At 43.6% G+C, this 25,563-nt stretch overlaps 2 protein-coding genes across 5 annotated transcripts; both read right to left on the reverse strand.

Annotated features, from left to right (window-relative positions):
• Positions 1-363: 363 nt before the first annotated feature.
• LOC112245517 (G patch domain-containing protein 8) lies at positions 364-9,543 on the reverse strand. 3 transcript variants are annotated; one of them, XM_042310804.1, is made up of 5 exons: positions 9,317-9,542; positions 8,731-8,820; positions 7,398-8,658; positions 5,611-5,748; positions 364-4,274 (listed from the first exon to the last, which is right to left on the reverse strand). In XM_042310804.1, exons 1-5 carry the CDS (start codon positions 9,358-9,360, stop codon positions 3,807-3,809), a joined length of 2,001 nt encoding a protein of 666 aa, XP_042166738.1. In that variant the 5' UTR covers positions 9,361-9,542; the 3' UTR covers positions 364-3,806. The 3 variants fall into 3 exon arrangements, with proteins under 3 accessions (XP_042166738.1, XP_042166737.1, XP_042166739.1); XM_042310803.1 differs by having other exon boundaries at positions 7,398-8,820; positions 9,317-9,543; XM_042310805.1 differs by having other exon boundaries at positions 7,398-8,820; positions 9,331-9,542.
• A 2,469-nt stretch (positions 9,544-12,012) lies between these two features.
• Positions 12,013-21,172, reverse strand: LOC121841580 (zinc finger protein 318-like). 2 transcript variants are annotated; one of them, XM_042310794.1, is made up of 3 exons: positions 20,676-21,172; positions 18,329-18,466; positions 12,013-12,663 (listed from the first exon to the last, which is right to left on the reverse strand). In XM_042310794.1, the coding sequence occupies exons 1-3, from the start codon at positions 20,808-20,810 to the stop codon at positions 12,187-12,189; spliced, it is 750 nt and encodes a 249-aa protein (XP_042166728.1). In that variant the 5' UTR covers positions 20,811-21,172; the 3' UTR covers positions 12,013-12,186. The 2 variants fall into 2 exon arrangements, with proteins under 2 accessions (XP_042166728.1, XP_042166729.1); XM_042310795.1 differs by having other exon boundaries at positions 20,717-21,169.
• Positions 21,173-25,563: the final 4,391 nt, after the last annotated feature.

Raw genomic sequence — 25,563 nt, forward strand, 5'->3', positions numbered from 1 at the left:
CGCGCTAATGCTACCTTCGCAGGCCTTTGTGTTCGCCGTCTCGTTCTGGATCTTCAGAGGTACCGATAACTTGCACGTACACAACCAGAGTCTGAAAAAAAATCGAAGTGCTTTGACTTGGAAATACTATTGAACATTGTTCAATTGTTAGAACCGTAACTGATCAAACAATAAACTCGTTTCCAGGCCCCTAATTCGAGTTAAATTATTTCAGCTTCATAGGACCAAAAATTCCAATACTGCCACCAATAGGGCAGAATGCGAAAGTGCATGGGATTTTCTAATACAAAACCAATGGAAGGTGTCCCTGAAAAGGACTGTGAAGCTCAATGCGTTGAAATATGACACACTACACACTTACAATATTAGACAGAATATTTTATTCAATTACATATTTACAAAGTGAAAGATGATCCATAGAAATCGGTGGGCTGACCAAACTGAGGAATGAAACATTGGCAGTTCTTTTAGCTATGACAGGCATGGCATGACAACTTACAAACATAATTCCGCAGCTAGTCTTTTCATCGCATTGATACACATGTACTAATGTCCAGGGCCAGGAGTTTTTCCTGACCAGACCAAGTAAACTCCACACCCTTATTTGGTTTATTAACAGGCGAATTGTCTCTGGCAGCCAAATACTCCATCTAAATTGAGGTAACGTTCTAGAAACATAAAGCCATCTACTTTCATATGCAAAATATACATTTACTCCAGTGTTATAAAAGCAATAAGGCCAGAGGAAGAGTGGTATATGGTCAATATTCCACGGCTAAGGTCTTTTCTTATGTACGATGCAACACAGAGTGCCTGACGAGGGTAGCAGAGTGCCTGGACACAGCCCTTGGCAGTGGTATTGGTCATAATCCCAAACCCCAGAGGAGCCTTATTGATATTATAAACTGGTTACCAACGTAATTAGAGCCGTAAAACTAAATGGTTAGTCATACCTGTGGTATACGGTCTGATATACCATGGCTTTCAGCCAATCAGAAATCAGGCCTCAAACCACAGTTTATAAAACTGGTTTTAACAGTTGCAGCCGACAGTATTTTTCGTTGATGAGTTTGTGGTGTCCATCTTCCGTTTCTATACAGGTTTTTGGAGACGCAGATCGCTAATTAGCACAGGTAGTCAACTGTCTCTGTACATTTTCCGTAAACCAGCACTGGAACATGGAAATATGGCCGTGTGGGAACCCTAACCCAATAAACAGGCGTTTATGTTTCCAAAATCGTACCGCAAACGATGTGTGAAATGATGCATGTTAACATTTAGTGCAAGTGTCTGGGGTCTTAATAAAACTCCCCCGGCCAGAAGATACTATCGTCAGTAGACGCTAAAGGTACTTAGCATATATGAGCGGCCTAGGTCCTACCACATACACACAATACCAATAAATTACACTGAAAATAACTTCTCGCCATCTTTAATTGCGTCGTCCTCTCCTTCTCGGCCTTTGGTTCCAAGAGGGCCTGAGGGCTCTTTGCAGACACTTTCTCCATATGATCTGCAAACAGTTTCTCCTCTAACGGTTTCTTCCTCTTTCTGGTTTTTTGTTGGGCCCTGGTTCAGAGGGAAGCCAAGAGTCATTTGTAATCAACTACTTTCTCTATTGTATCTGCAAGCAGTTCCTTCCCTTCTTGTCATTTCTCCCTCCCCTTCCATCTTGGGTGCTGGTTCAGAATTGGCCTCAGTGCATTTAGCATCCGCTTTCGCCTTTGACAGTTTCCCCCTTGTCAAATAGGTTCTGTGTACCGTTATGAATATATCTCCTTTTTCCTCTAGTGTTTTTTTTCTCTTTTTTCTTGGGCTTTGGCTCAGAGGGGTCCCCAGAGTCCTGTGCAGCCTCTAGAGGAGGCACTTTCTCCTTAGTGTGTACAAGTGGTGTCTTCCCTTTGTACTGGCAAGCCTTTTTCCTCCTCTTTGCAAGATGCTTCCCCTTCATCTTGTACTGATGCCTCTTTAGACATCCGATTAGAATCCTCATGAAGACACCTGGATACAACATTTTTATCAGATTTTATTCAGAGGGGACCGCAGAGTCCATTGCAGTCACCTGAGGAGGCACTTTCTCTGCAGCGTCAGCATGTGGTTCCTCGCCTTCTAGTTCTTTCTTAGGCCCTGTTTCAGAGGGGGACTCCTTTGTCGCTATCCGAGTGGTCAATACCACGGGGGACTTTTGTCACCATCTGACAGGACACTTTCACTACGGCTTCTGCATGCTTCTGTCTCTTTTCCTTGTGGTTGCTAGCTGGCTGGGTGTATGTGATATGGTGGTTGCTAGCGGGCTGGATGTATGTGCATCTCTGACTTAAGACCGCTGGAGTGCTGGCAGGCTGGGAAGATGTGAGCTGGAGGTTGCTAGTAGCAGGCTGGGTAGATGTGAGCTGAAGGTTGCTAGTAGCAAGCTGGTTGCTAGTAGCAGGCTGGGTAGATGAGAGCTGGAGTATGCTAGCAGGCTGGGTAGATGTGAGCTGGAGTATGCTAGAAGGCTGGGTAGATGTGAGCTGGAGTATGCTAGTAGCAGGCTGGGTAGATGAGAGCTGGAGGTTGCTAGTAGCAGGCTGGGTAGATGAGAGCTGGAGGTTGCTAGTAGCAGGCTGGGTAGATGAGAGCTGGAGGTTGCTAGTAGCAGGCTGGGTAGATGAGAGCTGGAGGTTGCTAGTAGCAGGCTGGGTAGATGAGAGCTGGAGGTTGCTAGTAGCAGGCTGGGTAGATGAGAGCTGGAGGTTGCTAGTAGCAGGCTGGGTAGATGAGAGCTGGAGGTTGCTAGCAGGCTGGGTAGATGTGAGCTGGAGGTTGCTAGCAGGCTGGGCAGATGTGAGCTGGAGGTTGCTAGCAGGCTGGGTAGATGAGAGCTGGAGGTTGCTAGCAGGCTGGGTAGATGAGAGCTGGAGGTTGCTAGCAGGCTGAGTAGATGTGAGCTGGAGGGGGGTAGGAGGGGCTTGATACCAGGCAGCATGGCACCAGCGGGCATGATTCCAGGAAGCATGGTACCAGGGGACATAATACCAGGAAGCATGATATCAGGGGGCATGGTACCAGGGGGATAACCCCTCCCTGGAGGGAAGGCAATGGTGTAGGGGCTGCTGTGGTATGCCATCTACGGAGAGTACTGGGTGGGGGAGTAGGTTGCCATCATAGATGCATGAGGAGGATGAGAAACAGGGTATGTAGGGTCCATGGAGTATGAGTAGAGCTCAATGGGGCCGTCTATAGACTCATCCCCATGCCTAACCCTCTCAGATCTCTCTATGTCCCAGTCTCTAGTAATAGTGTGGCAGTTGCGGTCTCTGGGTCTTTGTCCCGGTCTTTATCTCTGTTCCTTTCTGATCTGTTAGTTTCTCTGACTACCGGTATGTCCTTGTCTCTCTCTGGTACTGGAGTGTCTGTGCCCGTCTCCCTTTCAGTCTCTCTCAGATCTGTCCCTTTCTCTGACTCGGTCCTTCTCTCTGGTACGAGAGCATCTTTGCCCGGATCTCTCTCTCGCAGGAGTGTCCCCTTTTCTGACTCTGTCCTCGTCTCCCTCTCTGTCCCGATCTCTGGTACTAGAGTGTCTGTGACCATCTCGCTCTCAATCTCTTTCAGATCTGTCCATTTCTCTGACTATATCCTCCTCCCTCTCTCTTTCCTTGTCTCTGGCACCAGAGTGTCAGTGGCAGTCCCTCTCAGATCTGTCCCCATCTCTCTCTATGTCCCATACCCTGTCACTAGAGCTGCTGTATTCAACGGTCATGTTTGAGTGCTGGTTTAGAAGGGGGCTGGCGCTGTCTGATGGTAATGAGGAAGTACTAAGATGTTTAAATGAGGGCTCGCTTTCCCTTTTCTCTTTTCCCCTTCTCATTCTCGAACTCCTTCCTTTTTAAGTCTCCCATCTTCCCATACAGCCTGTCATTGGTCCTGTCTGTCAGCTGACCCAACTCCTCAACCCCCAAGTCCAGCCCAACGATCTCCAGCAGGGTCTGCATCTGCTCGTGCCGCTGCTCATCCTCAAGCCTCACCTTCGTCTTCTCCTCAACTAGAGAAGACTTGGATCTACTGCTGGAGTCAACATGACCCTCGGGCAGAGTCGGCCAAACTTGTGGTAGCTCCTCGCCCACAATGAGTAACCCATTTTTGTTGTTGACGATCTTTGAGAGCTTGTTGAGGTCCACCCCTTCATTGAGGACATTGAGGAAGCGCTGGAAGCCTGTGGCTGCTATGTCTTTCTCCTGTGTCCTGAGTGAATGAACTGGCCTCTGAATTTGCCGTTTATCATTCGGGACCACCTAACAGGAAACATGATGAAATATCAATGAATATCTAACCACTTCAGCTATCAACAAACTAGTGCTGGGCGATTAACCAAATTGTATTTTTTTATTTAATTGACCGACGTATGTTCAATTATTTGAATACCACTTCGTTCAGTTTTTTTTAGTAGGGAATTGTAGTTTCCAACAGGCCAATATTCAGCATGCTTTAGCACATAACTACAATGACCATAATCCATCTACTTGTCTGGTCTGTTTCTTTTACGCCATCTATTGAAGAGAGAAGAATGCACAATTGTGAGGTGATATAGAGAGCAACTGTTGCTTTGTGAGGTATCTCTCCCTGAAAATACATAATCTAGTTGGTATTCAGCAGTCATAAAAGTATGCCTTATTTACTTTGAAGGACTAAGAAATACGGTAGTGATTTTGTAAAACAGCATAGGCAGAAGCTCTATAGAGATGAGATTACTTGGAATGAAATAAGGTCATGAAATAAAACAAATGTAATATACACAAATTAGATATTTTATTCAATTAAAGTAACGTGAATAAATTAAAGGTTAATAAGTGATAAGCAGTAATTGGCAGTCACTACCATCATGGGGCTTTTATTAATTGTTTTACTCTATTAGAGTATTCAACCCACATAATCCACAATGCATTTCATGTTAAAAAATGATAATCGAAACTGAAAAAGCACTAATCGCTCAGCACTAAACCAATCAAAATGTGTTCGATTTGCATCATCAACACCGGCCCATCAAACGTATCCTTCACTTACGTATCACGTGTGTGTGTGTGTGCACATTTCACACTACCTTTGTGTTATCATGGGCTTGGCTGTGTTCATCTGAACGTCACAATGATTGCATAATGGCTCATTCAGCAATGATTGGCGTTTAGCTGGCTAGTTGTGCTACAGGTTCTCTCAATGACTGTTCGCAAGCTAGGTAGCAATTGATGCATCAGGTGGCTGACAGGGATAACACTAATGTAGCTGTGACATTTTAGAAAATAACTATAGGCCTATAAGAACACAACAAAATATTATGAAGCGTACAATTAAGTAGGCACTTCATATCCTGCCAATTTGGAATGGGTGTCAATGGGAGAAAGTGGTGGTCGACGGAGATGACGCAAATATAGCCATGACATTCGAGACAACACTGTAGGCCTATAAGAACACACAAAAAGATGAGGTGTCCAAGTAGGTAGACACTTAATATCTAGCGTATGTGGGATGGGTGTCAATCGCAGAAATCTATTGTATAAATCGGGGGCCATGGTTTTCTTGACTTCCTTCTTATGATACTTTTGCCGACCTCTATGTTTTGTTATGGCTACATACCTCATTGTCGGGATAGCGTCGCTGGTTCATTAAAACCCTCAGTCTCAGAGGACGGGCCTCTTCATTTTCTAGGGGAGCTCTAATCATCAGATCCAATGCTTGCATCTTGTTTTGTTTCTTCAGCTTGGCAGGGGTATCCTGGAGGAAAATGGAGACAATATTTTAGTATGTGTAATGCAGTTGTCTCTGAATAGTGATCTCAGGCCAGTTTCTATTTACCTCTTAGACTCTTAATGGTTTTGGGTAGCTGATCTTAGATCTGTGTTTGGCGTAAAGGGGGTCTGCTGCTAAGTCCATGTAGCAGAAACATCAGAATCAGGAAAGATCTGATGGTCACCCTGACGAAGGCTGTTGTAGCCGCAACGCATTGGTGGATTTGTTTATTTTTGCTATGCATAAGCCAAACAATAAAAAGCTTAACATGTTTTACGCTTACACGCCAGTGCCTTGATTTTTTTGGACAAAGGCTTTTTTGGCATTCTTTACTATCCATCATCAACTTCTTTTGGATCTCTCAGGGAAGATTTATTCATAAGTGTTGAGATCAATTCAGAATTTAATTAAATTCAACCCATTAATTGAAATTCGAATTTGAGTTGTTTACACCCCACAGGAAGCAGATTTCTTTAATAAAGTAGAATTTTAAATAAATTAAACTTAGATGTGGACATATGATACTTTGCCAAAATCACCTGACACCTCTTACTAAAGAATAGATACCATTTTAAATGCCAGTTTGATTATAACTCAATGATGTCAAACAGTATTTTGTTTGTATTTTTGTCATGTAATGTTCCTTCCATTCTGGAGTGTTTGTTCAAATGCATTCTGAGAAATGTATGTTTTTCTATCATTACATGTAATAACATGTAAAGTGAATGATTCATAATTAGAGAACCTACATAACTAACTTTGCATATATCTCCAGACCACTGTAATTGTAACTTGTTTTAGGGGGATGAGTTATGGCATTTTTGTCGCTCTGCTTTGCTTTATCTTGGCCAGGTCGCAGCTGTAAATGAGAACTTGTTCTCAACTGGCCCACCTGGTTGAATAAAGGTGAAAAAAAAATAGCACTTACCCACCTTGCGTCTTATTTCCCGAACCTAGACTATGCCTGTTTGGTGACACTTTCCCCAAGTAAGAGGGAATTTCCGTGGTTGGTAGACGGTTACGTCGCCGAGCAGTGCCCAGGAAATAATTTAATTCAATTGATGGATGCTACCCCCCTCCCCTCCAAAGCAAACATGGATTCCAATTTCTGTTTTTGCTTTACGCGCACACCTGTTTCTCCCACCTGTTTGGCCTAACTAATCAGCCTCGCAATACGGGCGCCGTGCTGCAACAGACAGGAAGCAGAAATGGTGTGCGAGCAAACATTTGAGCAAACCTTGAAATCCATCTTTGATTAATAGTCATTTCAGCGTGACTTGACTTGAACGCTTCTCCAATGTCACGTCCCAAGACGGAAAGTTAAATAAATGTACTTACACGTTATTAACTGTATATATGATGGCGAGCTGGTAGGGCTACAACATGTCAAATATAGTTTTGGTAAAAATGCATGATGTCAACATGAACATAATGATGTATGGAATAAATTAAAAGGCGAATGTGACACAAATCTAGATTTTTGCATGAACTATCCCTTTAATTCAAATGTAATTCTGCTTCCTGTGGAGTGTGGCCAATTCAAATCTAATACTTTTATGGGAATTAAAGACCAATTAGCAATTCAGAATTAACCGCAACCCTGATTAATAAATACAGCACTAATAGGTACATACCTTACTCAGAATGTCCAGCACCCTCCGTTTAAGAGGTAGGCATATGCGTGACGACTGGTCCGCGACATTACTGTTGAATGTTCTATTGTTCGCCTTCCTCGGTTTAGACATGCCCTTCGCTGTTGTGTATGCAGTCTGTGTTTTAGGCATGTCCTTAGCTCCGCGTTTAACCTTTTGCAAAGCGAGAACAGCTCTCTTCTCCTCTATGAGCTCCAGGTCCTCCACACTGAGCTCCACAGGATCTCCATCAACATCCCCATCTGTGTCTGGGGAGAAGGGAGCACCACTACCCCTCAATGAGCCTTCACTCCAGTCTCTGGACGATGGGTCCATTATGTAGCTCATATCAGAGGAAGCACCATAGTCCCCCCAACCTTCTCTAATCCTCCTCATGCTGGAGTATTCACTGTAGAGCTCTCTGGCCATAGCCTGGCCGTTGTCTCTCTTAAGGCTATCCTTCCATTGTCCTGAGCTCAGTTCTCCGTACTCCCTCTGGTGACTGTGCCTCTCTGGTTCTCCATGCTCCCTCTGGTGACTGCGCCTCTCTGGTTCTCCATGCTCCCTCTGGTGACTGCGCCTCTCTGGTTCTCCATGCTCCCTCTGGTGACTGCGCCTCTCTGGTTCTCCATACACCCTCTGGTGACTGCGCCTCTCTGGTTCTCCATACACCCTCTGGTGACTGCGCCTCTCTGGTTCTCCATACACCCTCTGGTGACTGCGCCTCTCTGGTTCTCCATACACCCTCTGGTGACTGCGCCTCTCTGGTTCTCCATACACCCTCTGGTGACTGCGCCTCTCTGGTTCTCCATACTCCCTCTGGTGACTGCGCCTCTCTGGTTCTCCATACTCCCTCTGGTGACTGCGCCTCTCTGGTTCTCCATACTCCCTCTGGTGACTGCGCCTCTCTGGATCTTCATACTCCCTCTGGTGACTGCGCCTCTCTGGTTCTCCATACTCCCTCTGGTGACTGCGCCTCTCTGGTTCTCCATACTCCCTCTGGTGACTGCGCCTCTCTGGTTCTCCATACTCCCTCTGGTGACTGCGCCTCTCTGGTTCTCCATACTCCCTCTGGTGACTGCGCCTCTCTGGTTCTCCATACTCCCTCTGGTGACTGCGCCTCTCTGGTTCTCCATACTCCCTCTGGTGACTGCGCCTCTCTGGTTCTCCATACTCCCTCTTGTGACTGCGCCTCTCTGGTTCTCCATACTCCATCTGGTGACTGCGCCTCTCTGGTTCTCCATACTCCCTCTGGTGACTGCGCCTCTCTGGTTCTCCATACTCCCTCTGGTGACTGCGCCTCTCTGGTTCTCCATACTCCCTCTGGTGACTGCGCCTCTCTAGTTCTCCATACTCCCTCTGGTGACTGCGCCTCTCTGGATCCATTCTGCCAAGGTGCCTGAGCTGGGCTGATACTCCAGGTTCACTGCAGAGAATAAAGGGGGCGGTGAACTGTACTGTGTGACAACTATATAACACTAATGTTAAGTATGTGATGAATATAAACATGTTGGTTCTTGATGATGCTATATTGGCTGTTATTTGCCCATATATGCACGCTCAAGGCAAGACATAAGTCCTCAAACGAATTAAAAGGCTTTTAAACAAACAAGTTGAGTTCCAATATATAAGTAGTTGCATGTCTTCTTTAATGCTAACTTGCTTGTACGTTATTGTTCTGAATGTCAGCTGAAATGTGCTAGCGTTAGCCAGCTAACGTTAGCCATAGTTTACTACCTAGCTAGTTTGTAATGTAATTTTCAGAGCAGGCTGGCATATACCTTGCTAGCTAACGATGGTAAATGCAAGCATGCCAGATAGAATATCGACAAATACATGAAATTGCCACATTGAAATAGTCACATTACACATTTTCCATAATAAGTGGTGGCAAACATTGACTATAGCTAATGATTGCCTACCTCGAGTATGTTACCTTCGCGCAGGCTTGTGTTCGCCGTCTCATTCTGGATCTTGTAGGGTCAAACAATTTGCATTACCAGTCTCTCTTAAAAATAGGAGTGCTTCGACTTCAATAAAAAATGTATAGATCGTGTTAAGTTCGTAATAAAGGCAACTGGTCAAACATAAACTCGTTTCTTGTCTACTTCGTCTAATAGTTCTGTATTCAGCTTCATAGGATCAACATTCCAATACTGCCACCAATAGGACGGAGTGCGAAGAGCATGGCATTTTCTATGACCAAACCAATGAAAGTTATGCCTGAAAAGAAATGTTAAATTACTTTTGACATACACTTACAATATTAGACAGAATACTTTATTAATTTAAATATATACAACGTGAAAGACGATCTATAGACTGAACTGGGGAGTGAAACCTGGGCAGTTTTCTTGCTTTTAGCTATCAGGCATGAGAACTTACAAACATGTCATTGCATTGATACACATGTACTATGCCCAAGGCCAGGAGTTTTTCCTGACCACATGACCAGACCAAGTCAACTCCACGGCCTTAAGATTTGGTTTATAACGGGCGAGAAAATGTGTTTACTGAGCAGATATCATAGTCAAGAAAAACTCCTGGCCCTACCCATACCACACACAATGCAAAACATTACACTGAAAATAGCTTCAACATGAAGCATTTAAGGATGAGGATAAACTATAACAAATCCTTTCGCTAGTGTCATGACAAATCTAGCTTCCTGAGGGACCACTTCTTCTGTGTCAGCATTTAGTTTCTCCCCATCTATCATTGCTACTCCTTCTGGACCTTGGGCTCCTCTTCAAAGGGGAAACCCGTTGCAACAACCTGAGGGGTCACTTTTTCCCTGATACTTCTGCAAGCAGTCACTTCATTTTGTGCTGGGGAGCCTTATTCCTCCGCTTCAAAAGCCGTTTCCTCTTACACAGACGCTTCCTTAGATGATTGTGATAACTCTAAATGAAAATACCTGAGAGGAATATATTGTTTACCCCCTTTGCTCTCTTCATTCATCCCGGTTCAGAGGGGGACTTTGTCACCATCTGACAGGACACTTTTACATGTTTCTGTCTCTTCGCTTTCACTACGGCTTCTGCATGCTTCTATCTCTTTTCCTTGTGGTTGCTAGCGGGCTGGGTGTATGTGAGATGGTGGTTGCTAGCGGGTTGGATGTATGTTGTATCTCTGACTTAAGGTCAATCAATCAAATTAATTTACTTTTGAAAGCCTTTTTTCCATCAGTAAATGTCACAAAGTGCTTAGACAGAACTCAGTGCTTAGATAATGTGGCCCAGTCCGATGATACCCCCAGACAGGGCCAACCAGGCAGGATGTAACTGCTTAGGTGAAGTGAAGGCCATCCTCACATGGGGAATGCTGCTTTTTAGTTATCTTTTCGATAGTATCAAAAATACATTTTCGATTGTTTTTATCCACCTCAGTCTGGTTGGAAAAGTAGGCCGATCGAGCAGCAGTGAGGGCTTTTCGATAGTTCTTTCCAAGCTAGTCGGAAGACTTCCAATTTGGTGGAGCGCCATTTCCGTTCCATTTGTCTACAAACTTGCTTCAGGGCATATTTTTAATTTTTATTTATACCAGGGAGCATGTTTCTTGTGACAAATGGGGGGGTTACATAGGAGGGGCAAGACTGCTGCAGTGTTGGCAGCCTGGGTAGATGAGAGCTGGAGGTAGCTAGTAGCAGGCTGGGTAGATGTGAGCTGGAGGTTGCTAGCAGGCTGGGAGTATACGCATGTCTGGTTTAAGGCTGTGGTTCCATTAGAGAAATATGGGGGGGCACTGGGGTAGGGTGGATCCCCAGAGGGGTTAGGTAGGAGGGGCTTATTACCAGGTGAAATGGCACCAGCAGGCATGATTCCAGGTGGCATTGTAACAGGAAGCATGGTACCAGGGGGCATAGTACCATGAGGATAACCCCACCCTGGAGGGAAGGCAATGGTGTAGGGGCTGCTGTGGTATGCCATATACTGAGAGTACTGGGTGGGGGAGCAGGTTGCCATCATAGATGCATGAGAAACAGGGTATATAGGGTCCATAGAGTATGAGTAGAGCTCAATGGAGCTTTCCCTGGACTCATTCCCATACCAATCCCTCTCAGATCTCTCCATGTCCCAGTCTCTAGTAATAGAGTGGCTGTCCCAGTCGCTCTCACTGTCCCAGTCTCTGGTCCTAGAATGTTTGTTCCTGTCCCTTTGCAGGCACCTCACTCTGTCTCTGTGCCTCTCAGATCTGTCCCTGTGCTGCTCAGGTCTGTCCCCGTCCCAGTCGCTCGCTCGGCCCGGCCTCCCCCTGTCCCAGTCGCTCGCTCGGCCCGGCCTCCCCCTGTCCCAGTCGCTCGCTCGGCCCGGCCTCCCCCTGTCCCAGTCGCTCGCTCGGCCCGGCCTCCCCCTGTCCCAGTCTCTCGCTCGGCCCGGCCTCCCCCTGTCCCAGTCTCTCTCTGGATCTCTGACTCTCTCAGATCTGTTACTGTCTTTCTCTCCATTTCCTTCTGATCTCTTAGTTTCTCTGACCTCCCCTGTCCCAGTCCTTGTCTCTGACTCTCTCAGATCTGTTACTGTCTTTCTCCCATTTCCTTCTGATCTCTTAGTTTCTCTGACTCTGTCCATGTTCTCTCTCCGGTACTAGAGTGTCTGTGCCCATCTCCCTCTCAATCTCTTTCAGATCTCTGGCACCAGAGTGTCAGTGGCAGTCCCTCTCAGATCTGTCCCCGTCTCTCTCTATGTCCCATACCCTGTCACTAGAGCTGCTGTATTCAACGGTCATGTTTGAGTGCTGGTTTAGAAGGGGGCTGGCGCTGTCTGATGGTAATGAGGAAGTACTAAGATGTTTAAATGAGGGCTCGCTTTCCCTTTTCTCTTTTCCCCTTCTCATTCTCGAACTCCTTCCTTTTCAAGTCTCCCATCTTCCCATACAGCCTGTCATTGGTCCTGTCTGTCAGCTGACCCAACTCCTCAACCCCCAAGTCCAGCCCAACGATCTCCAGCAGGGTCTGCATCTGCTCGTGCCGCTGCTCATCCTCAAGCCTCACCTTCGTCTTCTCCTCAACTAGAGAAGACTTGGATCTACTGCTGGAGTCAACATGACCCTCGGGCAGAGTCGGCCAAACTTGTGGTAGCTCCTCGCCCACAATGAGTAACCCATTTTCGTCGTTGACGATCTTTGAGAGCTTGTTGAGGTCCACCCCTTCATTGAGGACATTGAGGAAGCGCTGGAAGCCCGTGGCTGCTTTATCTTGCTCCTGTGTCCTGAGTGAATTAAGTAGCCTCTGAATGGTTGGATTATGCGGTTCATCATCAGGGACCACCTAACAGGAGACACAAGGAAATATCAAAGAATATCTACCCACTTCAGCTACAAACAAACAAAATGTGTATGATCTGCTTGCATCATCAAGATGGCCCATCAAACGTATCCTTCATTTACGTATCACTTGTGTGCGCATTTCACACTACCTTTGTGTTATCATGGGCTTGGTGTATTTATCTGAATGTCACGATAGATGTACAGTGCCCTCCATAATTGCTGGGACAGTGAATAATTTTTTTTCTTCTTTTGGCTCTATATTCCAGAAGTTTGGATTTTAAATCAAACACTGACTATGAAGTTGAAGTGCAGACTGTCAGATTTAAATTGATGATATTTTCATCTATAAATCGGGTGAACAGTTTAGAAATGACAGCACTTTCCGACATAGCGCTGCGCAATGATGTGGTCATTGTGTGCTGTGAATATGGGACCAAATACTTCATTTTTTACAACACATAAGTGAATTTGTCCCAATACTTTTGGTCCCCTAAAATGGGGGACTATGTATAGAAAGTGCTGGAATTTCTAAATGGTTCACTCGATATGGATAAAAAAATACCCTCAAATTAGTTCCAAGATGGCATAGCAGTTCAGACCTCTTTTGTCCTCGTCTTGTTGTGTCCCATATATATATATATATATATACACACACACACACACCTTTTTTTCACATACATTTTAGAAACTCCAAGAAGCTAGCCAGAAACTAGCCAGAAGCTAGCCAGGAGCTAATCGGTAGCTAGTTCAGAAGCTAGTTAGCTTCTTTACTGGCAAATCGTTAGTATTCAGCTAACCACGGTTTGTGGTCATCAGCTATCCTTTAGCTGGAAAATCTATCGCCAGTTTTGTACGGCGCGGAACGGAACATACCGGACCAATTTTTCTCTCCATGTCCCTGGATTTCAACTGCTCTCTGGACATTCATACCTGGATCTCACAGCTAGCTAGCTGCTATCCGTGTGACTATCGGCTTTCGTCGATTCCGGAGCAAACATAAATTATTCCGGAGCTAGCCAGCTCCGTCAATCACTCCTGAGCTCCATCAATCACTCCTGGGCTGCAGTCACCTATCCGGACCCGTTTTACTGCCGACGCGGAGCCCCACCGGGCCTTCAGAACTGGACTGCCAACGTTATCTACCCGAAGGAGATCCGGCTGGCTCCTCCGTCGCGACGTTACCTGAATGCCCATCTGCGGCCTGCTAACCGTTAGCTGTCTTATCGGCTGCTATCTGAATAAACAATCGGACAATTTATTTATTTATTATTATGTTTTCTTCTTGGGCCTCTATAACTATATCTATTGTTTTTATTTTTGTTGTTGTTGTGTGATTTGGATTAATCCCCTCTACCACATGGAACCCCACTAATCTACTGACGGAACGCAAGAGGTGGCTAATAACAGACCTCCATCCTATGCTAGCTTGCTACTGATGGCCTGGCTAGCTGTCTAAATCGCCGTGACCCCCAACCAACCTCTCCACTCACTGGACCCTTTTGATCACTCGACTAAGCATGCCTCTCCTTAATGTCAATATACCTTGTCCATTGCTGTTCTGGTTAGTGTTTATTGGCTTATTTCACTGTAGAGCCTCTAGTCCTGCTCACTATACCTTATCCAACCTATTAGTTCCACCACCCACACATGCAATGACATCTCCTGGTTTCAATGATGTTTCTAGAGACAATATCTCTCTCTTCATCACTCAATACCTAGGTTTACCTCCACTGTATTCACATCCTACCATACCTTTGTCTGTACATTATACCCTGATGCTATTTTATCGCCCCCAGAAACCTCCTTTTACTCTCTGTTCCAGACGTTCTAGACGACCAATTCTTATTGCTTTTAGCCGCACCCTTATTCTACTCTTCCTATGTTCCTCTGGCGATGTAGAGGTGAATCCAGGCCCTGCAGTGCCTAGCTCCACTCCTATTCCCCAGGCGCTCTCTTTTGACGACTTCTGTAACCGTAATAGCCTTGGTTTCATGCATGTTAACATTAGAAGCCTCCTCCCTAAGTTTGTTCTATTCACTGCTTTAGCACACTCTGCCAACCCGGATGTTCTAGCTGTGTCTGAATCCTGGCTTAGGAAGACCACCAAAAATTCTGAAATTTTAATTCCAAACTACAACATTTTCAGACAAGATAGAACTGCCAAAGGGGGCGGTGTTGCAATCTACTGCAAAGATAGCCTGCAGAGTTCTGTCCTACTATCCAGGTCTGTACCCAAACAATTTGAACTTCTACTTTTAAAAATCCACCTCTCTAAAAACAAGTCTCTCACCGTTGCCGCCTGCTATAGACCACCCTCTGCCCCCAGCTGTGCTCTGGACACCATATGTGAACTGATTGCCCCCAATCTATCTTCAGAGCTCGTGCTGCTAGGCGACCTAAACTGGAACATGCTTAACACCCCAGCCATCCTACAATCTAAACTTGATGCCCTCAATCTCACACAAATTATCAATGAACATACCAGGTACCCCCCCCAAAGCCTTAAACACGGGCACCCTCATAGATATCATCCTAACCAACTTGCCCTCTAAATACACCTCTGCTGTTTTCAACCAAGAGCTCAGCGATCACTGCCTCATTGCCTGCATCTGTAATGGGTCAGCGGTCAAACGACCTCCACTCATCACTGTCAAACGCTCCCTGAAACACTTCAGCGAGCAGGCCTTTCTAATCGACAAGGCCGGGGTATCCTGAAAGGATATTGATCTCATCCCGTCAGTAGAGGATGCCTGGATATTTTTTTTTAAATGCCTTCCTAACCATCTTGAATAAACATGCCCCATTCAAGAAATTTAGAACCAGGAACAGATATAGCCCTTGGTTCTACCCAGACCTGACTGCCTTTAACCAACACAAAAACATCCTATGGCGTTCTGCATTAGCATCGAACAGCCCCCGTGATAGGCAGCTGTTCAGGGAAGCTAGAAACCATTATACACAGGCAGTTAGAAAAGCCAAGGCTAGCTTCTTCAAGCAGAAATTTGCTTCCTGCAACACTAACTCAAAAAAGTTCTGGGACACTGTAAAGTGGATTCCATGGAGAATAAGAACACCTCCTCCCAGCTGCCCACTGCACTGAAGATAGGAAACACTGTCACCACTGATAAATCCACCATAATTGGTGGTCAACAGCACTGCACCCCCAACAGCAACTCACCCAAGCCTTCCCCATTTCTCCTTCTCCCAAATCCGTTCAGCTGATGTTCTGAAAGAGCTGCAAAATCTGGACCCCTACAAATCAGCCGGGCTAGACAATCTGGACCCTTTCTTTCTAAAATTATCTGCCGAAATTGTTGCCACCCCTATTACTAGCCTGTTCAACCTCTCTTTCGTGTCGTCTGAGATTCCCAAAGATTGGAAAGCAGCTGCGGTCATCCCCCCTCTTCAAAGGGGGGGACACTCTTGACCCAAACTGCTACAGACCTATATCGATCCTACCATGCCTTTCTAAGGTCTTCGAAAGCCAAGTCAACAAACAGATTACCGACCATTTCGAATCTCACCATACCTTCTCTGCTATGCAATCTGGTTTCAGAGCTGGTCATGGGTGCACCTCAGCCACGCTCAAGGTCCTAAACAATATCTTAACCGCCATCGATAAGAAACATTACTGTGCAGCCATATTCATTAATCTGGCCAAGGCTTTCGACTCTGTCAATCACCACATCCTCATCAGCAGACTCGACAGCCTTGGTTTCTCAAATGATTGCCTCGCCTGGTTCACCAACTACTTCTCTGATAGAGTTCAGTGTGTCAAATCGGAGGGTCTGCTGTCCGTACCTCTGGCAGTCTCTATGGGGGTGCCACAGGGTTCAATTCTTGGACCGACTCTCTTCTCTGTATACATCAATGAGGTCGCTCTTGCTGCTGGTGAGTCTCTGATCCACCTCTACGCAGACGACACCCTTCTGTATACTTCTGGCCCTTCTTTGGACACTGCGTTAACAACCCTCCAGGCAAGCTTCAATGCCATTACAACTCTCCTTCCGTGGCCTCCAATTGCTCTTAAATACAAGTAAAACTAAATGCATGCTCTTCAACCGATCGCTACCTGCACCTACCCGCCTGTCCAACATCACTACTCTGGACGGCTCGGACTTAGAATACGTGGACAACTACAAATACTTAGGTGTCTGGTTAGACTGTAAACTCTCCTTCCAGACCCATATCAAACATCTCCAATCCAAAGTTAAATCTAGAATTGGCTTTCTATTTCGCAACAAAGCATCCTTCACTCATGCTGCCAAACATACCCTTGTAAAACTGACCATCCTACCAATCCTCGACTTTGGCGATGTAATTTACAAAATAGCCTCCAATACCCTACTCAACAAATTGGATGCAGTCTATCACAGTGCAATCCGTTTTGTCACCAAAGCCCCATATACTACCCACCATTGCGACCTGTACGCTCGTTGGCTGGCCCTCGCTTCATACTCGTCGCCAAACCCACTGGCTCCATGTCATCTACAAGACCCTGCTAGGTAAAGTCCCCCCTTATCTCAGCTCGCTGGTCACCATAGCATCTCCTACCTGTAGCACACGCTCCAGCAGGTATATCTCTCTAGTCACCCCCAAAACCAATTCTTTCTTTGGCCGCCTCTCCTTCCAGTTCTCTGCTGCCAATGACTGGAACGAACTACAAAAATCTCTGAAACTGGAAACACATCTCCCTCACTAGCTTTAAGCACCAACTGTCAGAGCAGCTCACAGATTACTGCACCTATACATAGCCCACCAATAATTTAGCCCAAACAACTACCTCTTTCCCAACTGTATTTAATTAATTTATTTATTTTGCTCCTTTGCACCCCATTATTTTTATTTCTACCTTGCACATTCTTCCATTGCAAAACTACCATTCCAGTGTTTTACTTGCTATATTGTATTTACTTTGCCAACATGGCCTTTTTTGCCTTTACCTCCCTTCTCACCTCATTTGCTCACATTGTATATAGACTTGTTTATACTGTATTATTGACTGTATGTTTGTTTTACTCCATGTGTAACTCTGTGCCGTTGTATCTGTCGAACTGCTTTGCTTTATCTTGTCCAGGTCGCAATTGTAAATGAGAACTTGTTCTCAACTTGCCTACCTGGTTAAATAAAGGTGAAATAAATTAAATTAAATTTAAAAAGCTGACAGTCTGCACTTTAACCCCACAGTCATTATTTGATTTCAAATCCAAACCTGTGGAGTAAAGACAAAATAAGATAAAATGCTTCACTGTCCCCAAATAATTGCGGAGGGCACAGTATTCGGTTGCATTCTGTCAACTGCATTTTACTCATAATTACTCATTCAGCAATGATTGGCTGTTATCTGACTTGCTATGCTACAAGTCCATCTCAATGACTGTTAGCATGATAGGTAGCAATTGATGCATCTGAAAGGATAGCAACATTTTCATGCAGGTGGTCGACGGAGATGACGCAAATATAGCCATGACATTCGAGACAACACTGTAGGCCTATAAGAACACACAAAAAGATGAGGTGTCCAAGTAGGTAGACACTTAATATCTAGCGTATGTGGGATGGGTGTCAATCGCAGAAATCTATTGTATAAATCGGGGGCCATGGTTTTCTTGACTTCCTTCTTATGATACTTTTGCCGACCTCTATGTTTTGTTATGGCTACATACCTCATTGTCGGGATAGCGTCGCTGGTTCATTAAAACCCTCAGTCTCAGAGGACGGGCCTCTTCATTTTCTAGGGGAGCTCTAATCATCAGATCCAATGCTTGCATCTTGTTTTGATTCTTCAGCTCGGCAGGGGTATCCTGGAGGAAAATAGAGACAATATTTTAGAATAATATATGCCATTTAGCGGACGCTTTTATCCAAAACGACTTACAGTCATGTGTGCATACATTCTACGTATGGGTGGTCCCGGGAATCGAACCCACCACCCAGGCGTTACAAGCGCCATGCTCTACCAACTGTGCTACAAAAGGACCACATACTAAAAGCACCATTTTAGTATGTGTAATGAGGTTGCCCCTGGATAGTGATCCAAGGTCAGTTTTTATTTACCTCTTAGACTCTTAATAGTTCATGTAAGAACCAGGTTTTTCTACTGCTAAGTCCATGTAGTAGAAACATCAGAATCCAAACATCAAGAAAGATCTGGTGGTCACCCTGATGGTGTGGGTTTTTTCCATTCTCGCTATGCATAAGCCGTAAACAATAAAGGCACTTGACTTTTTCCACTACACACCTTGATTCATTCTGGAAGTGTTTTTGCACAAATGCATTATTGGAACTATTTACTATCAAGCAGCAACTTCTTTTTGATCTATCAGGAAATATCTATTCATAACAGGGTTAACGTCAATTCGGAATTAAAATGATATTCGACATCAATTGAAATTTGAATTGGTCACACCCCACAGGAAGCAGAATTTGAAATAAAGGAAGTAGAATTTAATTCAAAATCAAAGAAATTCAACTGAGATATGAATATATGAGTCTCGACCCATTGACAAATACTTTGCCAAAATTACCTGCCACCTCTTGCTAAAGATTACAGATACAATTAAATGTTAGTTTGATTATAACTCAATGATGTCAAACAGTATTTTGTTTGTATTTTTGTCATGAAATTGAGAAATGTATGTTTTTCTATCATTACATTTAATAACATGTATAGCGAGTTATACTGAACAAAAACAAAGATTTTACAGAGTAACAGTTCATATAAGAAAATCAGTCAATTGAAATATATTCATTATGCCCTTATCTATGGATTTCAGATGACTGGGAATACAGATATGCATCTGTTGGTCACACATACCTTTAAAAAAGGTAGAGGCATGAATCAGATAACCAGTCAGTATCTGGTGTGACTACCATTTGTCTCATGCAGCGCGACACATCTCCTTTGCATGGAGTTGATCAGGGTGTTGATTGTGGCCTGTGATATGTTGTCCCACTCTTCAATCGCTGTGCAAAGTTCCTGGATATTGGCGGGAACTGGAACACGTTGTCCTACACGTCGATCCAGAGCATCCCAAACATGCTCAATGGGTAACATGTCTGGTGAGTATACAGGCCATGGAAGAACTAGGACATTTTCAGGTTCCAGGAATTATGTACAGACCCTTGCGACATGGGGCTGTGCATTATCATGCTGAAACAAGGGGTGATGGTGACGGATGAATGGCACGGCAATGGGCCTCAGGATTTCATCACAATATCTCTGTGCAGTCAAATTGTCATCATTAAAATGCAATTGTGTGTTTGCCGTAGCTAATGCCTGTCCATACCATAACCAAACCGCCACCATGTGGCACTCTGTTCACAACGTTGACATCAGCAAACCGCTAGCCCACACAACGCCATACACATCGTCTGCGGTTGAGGCCGGTTGGATGTACTGACAAATTCTCTAAAATGACATTGGAGGCGGCTTATGGTGGAGAAATAAAAAATACAATTCTCTGGCAACAGCTCTAGTGGACATTCCTGCATTCAGAATGCCAATTGCAAGCTCCCTCAAAACATGAGACATCCGTGGCATTGTGTTATGTAACAAAACTTCACATTTTAGAGTGGCCTTTTGTTGTCCCCAGCACAAGGTGCACCTGTGTAATGATCACACTGTTTAATCAGCTTCTTGATATGCCACACCTGTCAGATTAATGGATGATCTTGGCAAAAGGGAAATGCTCACTAACTGGGAAGTAATATATATAGAATATTTCTGGGATCTTTTATTTCAGCTCATGAAACCAACACTTTACATGTTGCATTTATATTTTTGTTCAGTGTGTAAGGGAGACAACCTACAAAATAATATTTACATATCTCCAGGCCACAAAGTAAAGGGAATTTGACCCAAATCTATCCCTTAAATTCTAATTAAATTCTGCTTCATGTGGCGTGTGGCCAATTCCAATCCCAACATTTTATGGAAATGTGAGACCAATTAGCAACTAAATTCAGAATTGACCCCAACCCTAATTAATAAATACAGAACTAATAGGTTACCTTAGGCAGTAGGTACCGTACCGGTGTTCTTCTGAACTTACTTAGAATGTCCAGCACCCTCCGTTTAAGAGGTAGGCATACGCGTGACGACCTGTCGGCGACATTGTTGTATGTTTTGAATATTGTATTGTCCATATTTGGTCTGTTTAGATATGCCCTTCACTGTTGTGGATGCAGTCTGTTTTTTAGGCATGTCCTTAGCTCCGTGTTCAAGCTCTCGTGTAGCAAGAACAGCTTTCTTGCGAGCTATCTTCTCCTCTATGACCTCCAGCTCCTTCTTACGAGCGAGTTCCAGGTCCACACTGGGCTGCACAGGATCTGTGTCTGGGGAGAAGGGAGCACTGCTACCCTTCAATGAGCCTTTGCTACAGTCTCTGAACAATGGATCCATGATGTAGCTCATATCAGAGTACTTCTCCGAATCCCCACTTGCTTACCCTTACTGCCACCGCGGGCTGTACCTCTCTGGAGCCATTGGGTATGTTCCAGCGTGCCTGAGCTGGGATGACTCTTCAGGCATAGGCGGAAATCCCAGGGGCGGTGGGGGGGGCACGACCCCCATCCTGGGAAAAATATGATTTGTCTCCCCCAATATATCACTGTAAACCTAACTATGTAATTTCAATAATATTAATAATACGCAATGAAAGCACTTGCGCTGATTATAGACACTTAATAGTGTGTTTTTAAAAGATTAAAAGATTTCAAAAGATTGCGACCCCCCGCCCTTTGCCTCACAATGGTTTGATCCACTGCCAGTTCCTTATCTGGCAGGTAACAGAGGGTTCGTATCTTTTTTTTAAATTAACAACAAAACAATACATAAAGCACATGAGGGAACACAAGCATACATAGATTACAAACAATGGACAATCGTGCTAGGGGGTACAATATCACATTACAATTACACAAGGACCTTAAAACCTTGTGGTTTTCTGTTTGTAAATTTACATTTGTGTATATGAAATTTGTCCAAAAGAATAATGAAATTAATTACATAAAAAATGTTTCCGCTTATTTCTATTGTATGTAAAGAATCCAAACAGTACATCTCTCCACAATAGTGTAAAATCTTCATTAATGTGTTCAATTATAAACCTACTGATGTCTTGCCAGTTTTCTTACATGCATACAATGCCAAAAAAGATGCAAAACTGTTTCTGGGTGGTCATTACAAAAGGAGCAATTTGAGTTGATGTTTTCCTTAAACGTCTTCATATAGTGGTTGGCAGGATAATATTTATGAATAATTTTAAAGGTAACTTCCTTAATTTTGTTAACAAGTAGGTATGTGTGTGGCAACATCCAAACTTTTTTCCAACAGATATTAGTATCTACTTTCTGGAAGGCACGTAACTGACGTGAGGGTAATCTAGTCAATCGCGCCATAGCAATGTTTTTTTAAATTAAAATAATTATGTTGGCAGGGTTTACTCACACACTAGCTGAATTTTCAGAGCTGGCGGGCAAACATTAACTATTAAGCTAGCTAGTACCTATTCCATTTATGTGGCGTCGTCAAATATGCAATCTTTGCTATCGTCAGTTTATTCCAAGATCAGCATGCAGTTGTAGTGCTTCAAAGTCCATGTGATAAGCCCATCTCCTACTGTAAATAACCTACACACTGTGTGTGTTTGTGCAGCTAGCCAGCCTGCCAGGTAGAAGAATGTCAGAAAAATGTAAAAAGACAGACATCAGAGTATTTTTCAGTACACCAAAACGCAAAGCAAGAACCCTAGTAGCCTAAGACTAGTTGATAAAATGTTCATTAGAAAGAAGTGAAACGCTAATGGAAACGTTTCACAATGATGTCATTAGGCAGATCAGGCAACAGGGGGGCACACAGACATCAGGGCTGGGGACAGATGGGCAGAGACAGACTGGCAGAGACAGGGAGTCTCAGATAAGTTTGTTGAGTCTTTATTTGGCAACATTATGAAAGGTTCTACATTTTTTTTACTTGTAAAATAGGGACATAATTGGAAAATGCCATGGATACCCCCACTCTCAACTTAAACTGGTGACTGAACTAAGATTTGTTTAAGGCAATGGTATTTCTGTTGTGAATAATTGTGTAGTTTTGGGTAATGGTAGTTAGGAGTACGGCAAACACCTTATTTCTTTTCTAGAGACAGACTGTGAGTCAGTGAGGGTGGTGAAAGGGAAAGAGCCAAGGAGGACAGTGTCACAGCCACGGCAGGACCAGGTGTCAACCTTGTTGCCAGCAGCACCAGTATAGGGGACAGTGTCACAACTGACTTGCCTAGTTAAATAAAGGTAAAAAAATAAACTAGAATCCTTGTGCTGCTGAATACGTTCATTACACTTTTTATTTAAGGGAACCCTTGCCATTACACCAGGGACCCCTAGGGGTCCACCTACCCTGTTTGAGAATCCCTGGTGTATAGTATGATATTTGTTATTTTGTTTAGTAGTTTTTAGCACAGTACACTTACTAATGATTTATTTTATTTTATTTAAAATTGCATACTTTGTGTGACATACTTGTCCATAGCTGTTGTTTGAAGAGTTGAGACACTAACTGAACAATAACTAACTATTTCTGAAGGATATTTTGGTTGATTTGTTTGGGTTTTTCATTGAAGTAGTTATTTTGCTTTAGAACTGTACTTATTCTGAGCGTTTTGATCTTGTAAAGATGTTGTAATAGACTCAAACCAGTGCCACATATTTAATGACTATATAAATGAATCAGAAAAAGTTAAATAAAAAGGTCAGTTCAGTGCGTAGACCAGCTTTGTGATGGTTCTCAATGGAGATTCTTTGAGATGAGATCGCACCATGTTCATTGTATTTATGAAACCTACACCCATACAGTGTATAGTACCATTACCACCTACTGGCCTTGCTTGGTATTGCTGGTTGTAAATACAAATACCTGCATACACACTGGACTGATAAGGAACACTGCTATAACTATTATTAGTAGTAGTATTACAATGATTTAAACATTTTAACAAGTGGGGACAACCCTTCATTTAAATACTGTACCTATCAATTATCCAATAGTAGTAATTATGGTTCCTCAATATACATTTAACATATTACAACGTAGGCTGTGTTACAGCACTACTTTTGGTGTCCCCATCAGAAATTGCTCTTGAGAAATGTTCATGTAATTGTCCCCTCCAAAGTTGATATCAGATTTTCGCCCCAGTCTTCAGGTTCACTGCAGCATAAAATAAACATGTAAGAAGACATTGGTGAGCTTAATGTAAGCTACATGTTGTTGTGTACTGTTGTGCTAGGTTGCCTGTCTACCCAAACCCCTTGCTCCGGCCAAACGCTGTGCCCAAGGACGTTCATTTATGTATCTGCAATATGCCCAAGGACGTTCATTTATGTATCTGCAATGAGTCTGGATCGGTTGTCACTAGTTACCACAGCCACAAAGTCAAAATTGGTTATATTTGTTTTTATTTTTATTCAACCAGGTAGGCTAGTTGAGAACAAGTTCTCATTTACAACTGCGACCTGGCCAAGATAAAGCATAGCAGTGTGAAAAGACAACAACACAGAGTTACACATGGAGTAAACAATAAACAAGTCAATAACACAGTAGAAAAAAAGAAGAAAAACACACACACACACACACACAAATAAGAGTTTATATACATTGTGTGCAAAAGGCATGAGGAGGTAGGAGAATAATTACAATTTAGCAGATTAACACGAGTGATAAATGATCAGATGGTCATGTGCAGGTAGAGATACTGGTGTGCAAAAGAGCAGAAAAGTAAATAAATAAAAACAGTATGGGGATGAGGTAGGTAAATTGGGTGGGCTATTTACCGATTCAGGAAAAACTATCTGTTTTGGTCAGGCTTAAAGATTTGAAAGACATTTTAGAAATAGGGTTTATGACTGTGGTAACTAGTGACGACAGTCTGGATCTGAGTACTACCTGACAATTTCTAGAACACAAATCACATTCTAACCGCTCTGATTGGTCCCAGAAACCGATCAATTGGACCTGAACACGTGGGTAAAGCACCGTTTTCAAAATTAGTTATTGGCTTTGATAGTCTGATTGGTTAGAAATGATCCATCGCTGATGACTTTTGGACAACACCCTAATTTTGACATTACCACAAACAACTTCAATAATGGCTGTCACTAGCTAGGTTTCCATCCATTTGGAGACAGATTCAGGCAAATATTCTAGAATCTGGATAAAGAAACAAATGTGCGTTTTTCCCACCAGTGGTGTGATAGAAATCACTGCGTGATGATATTGTGCACACAAAATGTACATTTTCGCTTAAGTTTTCATGAATTTAATTCTATTGCATTTTCAACTCTGTTGCGTAAAATAGCAAATGTGCCTACTCTGGTACTGGCACATGCGCTCTAGCCAACAGCTCGCAGACAGAGTGCAGGTAGGTTGTGCAGGTGGGCTAGTCTACCTGATGAGTTTATTATGGATAAGAGCGAGAATATTTTGAATTGTCAAATGGCAGGTCAAGCATCGATCATCATGTCACTTAAATAAGACCTTCGATATTTATTGGATAGGAGCATCAAGATAACCATGCACTAGTGCTGAGCAATTAAATGTAGGTTATTTTTCCGTTTTTAAACGACAATATTTTGTTTTTTTAAACAACCTCAACTAATTGACCAAGGTCGGTTCAATTACTTGAATACCATGTTGTTCGAGGGTTTTACCGTGAGCTCAATGCACACATTGCAGTTTCTGTAGAGATAAATCGGATCCAGTCTGACCTGTGCGATGTGGTAGGGAGTTTTAGTTTCCAACAGGGCCAATATTCATCATAGTTTATCGCATAAATCATGGCAATTAACTACAATAACCACAATTCATTGTGCAGCTACTTCCGGTCTGTGTTTCTTTTACAGAAGA

This window comes from Oncorhynchus tshawytscha, linkage group LG32 (assembly GCF_018296145.1).
Source record: "Oncorhynchus tshawytscha isolate Ot180627B linkage group LG32, Otsh_v2.0, whole genome shotgun sequence".
NCBI classification, from domain to species: Eukaryota; Metazoa; Chordata; class Actinopteri; order Salmoniformes; family Salmonidae; genus Oncorhynchus; species Oncorhynchus tshawytscha.